General features: G+C 47.0%; 2 protein-coding genes across 2 annotated transcripts; both read left to right on the top strand.

Annotated features, from left to right (window-relative positions):
- Positions 1-214: 214 nt before the first annotated feature.
- Positions 215-3,073, top strand: LOC141506257 (SLC35A4 upstream open reading frame protein). The gene is made up of 3 exons (XM_074212839.1): positions 215-325; positions 2,216-2,314; positions 2,874-3,073. Exons 1-3 carry the CDS (start codon positions 311-313, stop codon positions 3,069-3,071), a joined length of 312 nt encoding a protein of 103 aa, XP_074068940.1. The 5' UTR covers positions 215-310; the 3' UTR covers positions 3,072-3,073.
- A 487-nt stretch (positions 3,074-3,560) lies between these two features.
- Positions 3,561-7,026, top strand: SLC35A4 (solute carrier family 35 member A4). Its single transcript, XM_074212838.1, has one exon. The coding sequence runs from the start codon at positions 3,561-3,563 to the stop codon at positions 4,521-4,523; it is 963 nt and encodes a 320-aa protein (XP_074068939.1). The 3' UTR covers positions 4,524-7,026.
- The last annotated feature ends 760 nt before the right edge of the window (positions 7,027-7,786 follow it).

The following is a 7,786-nucleotide window of genomic DNA, read 5'->3' as shown; positions in this document are numbered from 1 at the left end:
GGAGCGCAGCGTCCGCAGGCCCGCGCATGCGCACCGCGGCCGGCGCGGGCGCGCGGCCTCAGACGGGGCCCCGACGCCTTCCTAGGGGCGGCTACGAGCGCACGGCCCGTGCGGCGGGGGCCCGGAGTGAAGCGTGGGGCCCCCCCACGCAGGGCTCCACGGAGCGGGGCCCAGCTCGCCCCCCCACGCACGCTCGCACACTCGCGACAGAAGACCGGCGACGTCCCCCGGCCCCGCCTCCCGGGGCGCTCCCGGAAGCGGCGAAGCGCGGAGGCGTGGCCGCGGCTGCGCACTGAGTGCGCCGGTGAAAATGGCGGATGACAAGGTGAGTACCCGGGCCGGCGTGGGGCGGAAGGCGGCCGGCTTGCGCTGTTCTCTCCCCCGCGCCCCCCGGGGACACTGTGCGGCGTCTGGAGCCCATCGTCTCACCTTAGCAAGCTCCAGACCACGGAAAGAGCTTTAAATGGGGAGTTCGGGGGCCCCCGGCTTCTGACTGTAGCGCCGACATTTACACTTGCTGGGTGGCCTGGGAGGAATGACTTCCTCTCTCCGGGCCTAGGCCTCCTCCTTTGGAAATGGAACATTGGACTAACCTCCAAGACCGCCTCCTCTCAGGCGTCATCTCTCTGTGGAGGCTTTGTGGGGGAAGCCGTTCAGGCGTCAGCCTTGCCTCTCTGCCCTCCAGCCATTCCCTTCCTAGAAAGCATAGCCGTGGGAGAGGAGGGAAGCTCTGGCAGGTGTCCTCCTGCTTAAGGGCCACTGGCGCCCCTATTCCAGCTCTCAGACACCCTCTTCCTTGGCTCAAGTTATAACTTAGGCAGGAGGTGATGGAGAGTTGCTTTGACAACTTTATTGGGAAAGCATTTCTCCTCTCCCGCCCTCTGGGCAACATCTTGACTTAAAGGTGTTTTAAGATTGTTTCCCAGTTTACTGCATTTCTTTTGATCTTGGTTACAGTGGTTTTATCTGTGCAAAGACTTTTTAATTAAATGTAATCAAAATCATCCAGTTTGTTTTTAGCAATGTTCTCTATCTCTTCCGTGGTCGTAAACTGCTTCCCTTTCCATAGATCTGAGAGATAAACTACTCCTTGATCTTCTAGGTTGCTTATATTGTATTTTATGTCTAAATCCTGTATCCATTTGGATCTTATCTTGGTATAGAGTGTGAGGTGTTGGTCTAATCTAACTTTCTTCCATACTAACTTCCAATTTTCCCAGCAGTTTTTTTTATCGAAGAGAGTTTTTATCCCAATAGCTGGACTACTTAAGGTATTTTAAATAAATTGGGCACTTTGATGCAATGGCCTGGGGCAAGGGAAAACTACCATGTTCCATTAATCCTAGGAAAACTTGCAGATTCACCGGACTGAAAGGGTCATCTCATTCTTGAGAGGAATTTCTTTTACAGTATCCTGACAAGTAGACATCTCTAGCCTCCTCTTGAAGGCATGTCTAGTGATGGGGGGAAGGGAAAGTGCCCCCCCCTCCCCCTGTCTCCTGAAGCAACTTGTTATTTCCCCTTTGGCCATAATTGATAGAAGGTTTTTAGACTCCCAAAGGGGAGCCAGCTCAGCTTCATCTCATGTCCTTATATGTTCCAACCTCAGATTAAAGTATTCTGAGAAGCATTTGGCCGTGGGAAAACAGATTTACCCTAGTCTAAGGATGGAGCTATCCAATACTTTCTATCTGCTCTGCCATCCCAAGGAATTCAGAATCCCCCATTCTCCTGAAGGTAGTACCCACTGACACTGTTCTCTCTCAATTCTGAGGAGAAATTTTTTAAATGTGAGGTTTAGAACTGAAGAGTTTGGGCAAGACCCAATTCTATTTTACCTAAATACTAAACCTGTTATCCATTTCTCTATGGAAAGGTTTAAATCTGACTAATTGGTATGGAAAATATAATCTTTTACCATTCCAAAAGAGAACCCTTTGGAGGTAAAGATTTGAATCTCTCACCTTTGGGAAATTTCTTTTTCTTTATAATAATATTTGGAGTTGCCAATGCTAAGCCAAGGTGAAAATGGGGAGAAAAGGAGCCAGAAAGTGGAAAGACTCCTTCCCTTGGAAAGCTAATGATTTATGCTGGGAAAAATCATAATTTATTACTTCTTTGGTTCTCCCTGTTTCCTCTTGAGGCTTGATAGCCATTGAAGGGAGGTGAGGGGGACAGTACAGCAGACTCAGACTGTCCTACTTTCCTGCCCTAGGACTCGATGCCAAAGGTGAAAGACCTGGCTTTCCTAAAGAATCAGCTGGAACATCTACAGCGGCGACTAGAGAAGGAGGTCAAGACAGGTGTGGAACAGGTAATTGGTAAGGTTAGCTTGGAGGCACAAATAGACCCACATATTCCCCACCTGATACCACTTATAGTAATCTTAGTAACCCTAATATTTGGTATTTTTCTAGATCTCATTCTCTCTCTTTTTAGTGTCCAAATCCTATATACTAATGATGTCTGCCTTCAGTTTTATAGTATAGCAGTTACTGTAGTTTTATATTAAACAATATAGAACTATAGTTCTATAGTTTACATTTCATAGAATGTAGGCAGAAGCCAAGTGAGTTACAGAAAGAACTGTGGCATGGGAGGTTAAATTGCTAAGTAGCAAAGACATAAATGGTTAGAATTGGTGGAGATTAGCTAGTATTCTTCCTGGGTCTTCTGGCCAAACAAACTCGAGAAAATATCTCTAGGTACTAAAATTTCTTCCTCTGGAGTTCAGGGGTAACTTGGAACTGAGCTCTGATTATTAAGCTCCTATCAAGAGATGGAGGCTGGGAGTTTTTCATAGCTAAGGCATGTATCCCAATGTAATTCTTAACCTGTATTTTTCATACTATCTGCGTCTGGTTTTCATGCAGGAAGGCTCGTTCCTGTCATCTCCTTTTCTCAAGGGCTTCCTGGCCGGCTATGTTGTAGCCAAATTAAGAGCATCTGCAGTGATGGGCTTCGCAGTTGGTGTATGCACCGGCGTCTATGCAGCACAGTCCTATGCAGTTCCCAACATTGAGAAGACTTTGCAGGATTATCTACGGGCCCTTCGTAAGGGACCTGACTAGTGCATCCTCAGCACTCCTTTCTCCAGGCCCTCCTCAGGAGGGGCCATAGCCCTGAGGAAGAGCCTTGGAGTCTGAGTCAGGATAGGCAGTAAGCCTGACTATCTAGGGTCATCAAAGATAGAGGCCAGCTGTCTTGCCCCATCTCCAGCCTCCCCAGGCCTTTAGTTGCCTCATTTGCTTCAGACCACAGATATTTTCTATACCCATATCCTTCCTCCTTCCCTCCAGCATCTGTACTTCCAGAATACAGCGTGCATGTGTGCATGCATGTGTGCGTGTGTGTATGGGAACGTGTGTCTCCCTGCTGCTTCTATTTCTGACTCTGACCCATGGCCTACCTAGTTCCTTGTTAACTTGATAATGTGTCCTGAATTCCCCTCTGTAGGAGCTGGCTCCATTATTCAGTTTTACCAGATGGACTATAGACTTTGCCCTCTTTTATTCTTCCCATCACTTACCTACCTAAAGACCTAGGTTGGTAAAGTAGGGATGAACGTGGAAGAAGGGGGCATACCGGGCATAGGGCGCCCAAGCCAGGCCCGATGGGTGCTTATGCTCCTCCTGTCTACAACCATGTATGGTGCCCATGCCCCACTCTTGGCCTTGTGTCGAAAAGATGGCCGTGTCCCCTTCCGCCCCTCTTCAGCTGTGCTTTGGACAGAACTGACCAAATTACTACTATCAGCATTTTCTTTGATGGCCAGGCGGCAGCCAAGATTATGGGACACTCCACCTTGGCGCCAAGCTGCCCCTTTTGCACTTTCTGCACTGCTCTATGGTGCCAACAACAACCTCGTCATTCACCTGCAACGGTACATGGACCCCAGCACCTACCAAGTGATGAGCAACCTCAAGATTGGCAGCACAGCTCTCCTTTACTGTCTCTGCCTGAACCGCCGTCTCTCTGCCAGGCAAGGCCTCGCACTGCTGCTACTCACTGGTGCTGGAGCCTGCTATGCTGCTGCAGGCCTCCAGGACCCACAGGGCCTCCTCCCACAGCCTCCAGCTGCAGGCATGCCCCTCCATGTGACCCCCTTGGGTCTGCTGTTGCTTTTGCTCTACTGCCTCATCTCAGGCCTCTCCTCAGTCTACACAGAGCTGCTCATGAAGAGGCAGCACCTACCCTTGGCTTTGCAGAACCTGTTCTTGTACTCCTTTGGGGTACTTATGAACTTGGGGCTCTATGTGGGAGGTGGGCCAGGCCCTGGGCTCCTAGAAGGTTTCTCAGCCTGGGCAGGGCTGGTGGTACTGAGCCAGGCCCTCAACGGTCTGCTCATGTCAGCCATCATGAAGCATGGGAGCAGTATCACTCGTCTCTTTGTTGTCTCCTCCTCCCTGATTGTCAATGCTGTACTCTCAGCCACTCTGCTTCACCTCCAGCTCACGGCTGCCTTCTTCCTGGCCCTCCTGCTTATTGGTTTGGCTGTACATCTCTACTATGGAGGCCGGTAGAGTCAGAGGGTCCACCCTCTGGAGCCATTTTGTCCTCCAGTGCTATTAATGCAGGCTTGATCTTACTGTGGTCAACATTGTCCTTTCCAGTGAACAAGGACTCACCTCTTGGAGAAGGTACTTCTCTCCTTTCTTGAAGGAGTTGGAAGGCACATCAGGATGGGGGATATGGGAGGTTATCCTTAGGGGTAGTGCCAGTTTGTATTCCCTGGTCTTAGTCTGTACTCTAATTGCTGACCCATAAGAAACTGCACTTCTTCATTCCCATGTGACTTTAGCCTGCTATTTCCTCATACTAGTCCCAGCCAGAATCCCTGATAGAAGTGCCTTTGAGAGGGGAGATCTGCAGGCAGGCAGGCCCATAAAAGCCCCTGGGCAAAGGTGAGGGAACCTGAAGCAAAATTGAATTTTTGCCAAGGAAACACTATTGTTCACTGAAGTTTGTTCCCCAGGTTCTAATAATTCCTTTCTGCTCCCATCATTTTGCAGAGCAGAGGGGATTCACCTAGGGATCCTGCCTCTATCAGCTGCTGTTTGGAAAGAATGAGACCTAGGTACTTTCCTTTTGTGTCAGTCCTGACTTCTCAAGCAGTGGGCCACTCTTCCATCCCTCCTGCCGTGGTAATTTAAACTCCAGTCTGGATTACTGAGATGTGAGCTCTGGAAACTAGCCAGAGTAGGCAGCAGAGAGGGCCTTTTCCTGTTGAGTACTGAGGCTCTTCCTTGTCCCCATAGATAATGCTTGTTTTTCCAGTTCCTCTCTGTCTAGCCAAGTAACTGGCTTGTTCTAAGTCCATTTCTCCTTTATTCTCTCAGACCCTACAGCAATTCACCAAAAAACTAAAATGTCATAGGTAACTTTGACCTCCCTCCTGTGTCCTATCCCAACTTTCCAGAAGGTTCTGCCATTGTCAGGGTCCATGTGGTCTGGCAGTTTTAGCAGCCAAGTGTGTCTTCCCCACCACAACTATTACCTACAACAAGTTGCAGCACTTAACTGGAGAAATGAACTGCTCCCTTGTGTGCTGCTGCTCTTCCAGTGTCAGGACTGAATTTCTTTAAGCCAACTAGAAGTGAGCCTTTACGAGTTGACAAGGAATGCCATCTCCTGTGGCCCTTGCCCTTTTATTGCAGTCTGGAGGGCTCTCATTGGCTCTGCCGTTCTACACTCCTGTACCCTGCTCCTGCCAGGAAGTATTCTGTTCTTAGACCCTCAATCTGACCACCTTTTCTGGTATATACCCATAACTTTCTAAGAAGGAGACTCCTGACTCCTTTACGGGAATAATTTAGACTAGGGCATGTGGAATTTTTCTATAGCTCAATCAGTGTCTCCTTAACTGCATAAGCAATAAGGTCTCAATAAAGTGTTTCTGGGAGTAGGGATTTCCCTACCAACTGCCATGCTGTCTGTGTCTTGTGTCCTTTATAAACTGTCACCAGTCCTGATTCTAATTGAACTTGTGGCTGCTGCTGAGTTGATCCTGGAGAGTCTCATACACCTTAGGAGTTAGGTTAATGGTATGGTTATCATATTATAGGCACCATGATGTCACTGGCTGCCTGAGTGGTTTCTGCTTTCACAGAGTTCTGAAACAAGAATGAGTCATAGATTAGAACCCCCCCCCCCCCCAAGCCCAGGCCTTTTAACTGCTATAAATTTCACTGAAAAAAAAAATCACCAAAATTTAAAATGACTTAACAGTTTCCTTACTGTTTCCCTCAGCCTTTAACTTACCACATTGTGGCTTCTGACCTTAATATCTCTGAGACAGTTTCCTCAAAGGTTGTCAGTCATTTAAATGGCTAAATCAGGTTACCTTTTCTTCTCTCTTTTAACCTCTGATTTTTCTTGTCACTTTCAGTATTGATTTTCCTCTCCTGGTATTAGTCCTTCCATTGACTTCTATGGACATTTCTCCTGATTTTCCTGTATAACTTCATTCTTAGCCCTAACAGTCATCCTTTTCCTGCCTCTTGACATTGATAATTGCCTAAACTTTCCCTTGTCAATTTCATCAGTTTTGTACTTTTTGCATATGATTCCCAATCAAACCCCAATCTCTATTGGATGCTGGTAGTACATTTCCCCCTTACCTGCTATATACATCTCCTAGATGTCCAGATGATACTGCAAACTTAAAATGTCCAAAAGACCTCACTTACCTTCATTGCTGCTACCCCTCCCATCCACAACCAGTACCTTCAGATTTCCCTGTTTCTTGTGAAAGAATTACTAAACTTGCCAGTGAAAGATTTGTAACCTCAAATATATCTGTTCTCTCATCTCCATTTCCCTTATGTAGTTAGTTGCTCTACTTTGTCTCCTAACCATACCATTTCCTGACTCCATTTTTCACTTCCAATTCAGTACCCTTCAGTGAGAAAATTTAAGTGCCTGGCTACTACTTTCAGTTACAGAAGATGCTAATTTGTACAGGGAGTTTATTCACTTGGTGTTCCCTGTACCAGAGAAATTTGAGGTCAAAGTGAAAAAATAACTTTCAGTACCCTGAAAATTTTTTTGGGGGGTTTTCCAAGGCAAGTGGGGTTAAGTGGCTGGCCCAAGGCCACACAGGTAATTATTAAGTGTCTGAGATTGGATTTGAACCCAGGTACTCCTGACTCCAGGGCTGGCGCTCTATCCACTGCGCCACCTAGCTGCCCCCAATACCCAGAGAATTTAAAGGTACAAATTGTTCCTGGCCTTAAGGATCTTACATTCATTTGTGGCTGCAATAAACACATATAAGTACATTTGAAAAAAAGCTTTTCCTTGAAAGCAAATAGGACTCTTTAAGAAAGGATTATTGGGGGCAGCTAGGTGGCCCAGTGGATAGAGCGCCAGCCCTGGAGTCAGGAGTACCTGGGTTCAAATCCGATCTCAGACACTTAATAATTACCTGTGTGGCCTTGGGCCAGCCACTTAACCCCACTTGCCTTGGAAAAACTAAAAAAAAAAAAGATTATCAAAGATTAGATTTGAAACCAGGTCTTCCTGACTCCTATAGAGATAATTAGATCCACAGGAATAGGAGCTGTCAGGGTATATAGGGAGGTAAGATTGAGCAAAGATTGCTGATGGAACAATTTAGATACTATCTGTAGCTGAAAGGATAAGTTGATTAGAAGCCAAGTTTCAAGGATTCTCAGAATTCTTTTTTCTCCAAGCTCAACTCCCTGGCTGTGTTTCTCTTCAGTATTTTTTGCTGATTTCTGATTCTTTTAGAGCTTTCTCTTCTTGCATGACCTAGTATTCCATT

This window comes from Macrotis lagotis, chromosome 1 (assembly GCF_037893015.1).
Source record: "Macrotis lagotis isolate mMagLag1 chromosome 1, bilby.v1.9.chrom.fasta, whole genome shotgun sequence".
Classification (NCBI taxonomy): Eukaryota; Metazoa; Chordata; class Mammalia; order Peramelemorphia; family Peramelidae; genus Macrotis; species Macrotis lagotis.
The sequence above is the reverse complement of the archived record's forward strand: the minus strand, read 5'-3'. Positions and strand labels throughout refer to the sequence as shown.

Coding starts and splice junctions, on each gene's coding strand:
- SLC35A4 (XM_074212838.1), top strand. CDS start 3,561: ATGAACGTGGAAGAAGGGGGCATACCGGGCATAGGGCGCCCAAGCCAG.
- LOC141506257 (XM_074212839.1), top strand. Junction 2,315..2,873: donor TCAAGACAGGTGTGGAACAG/GTAATTGGTAAG, acceptor GTTTTCATGCAG/GAAGGCTCGTTCCTGTCATC.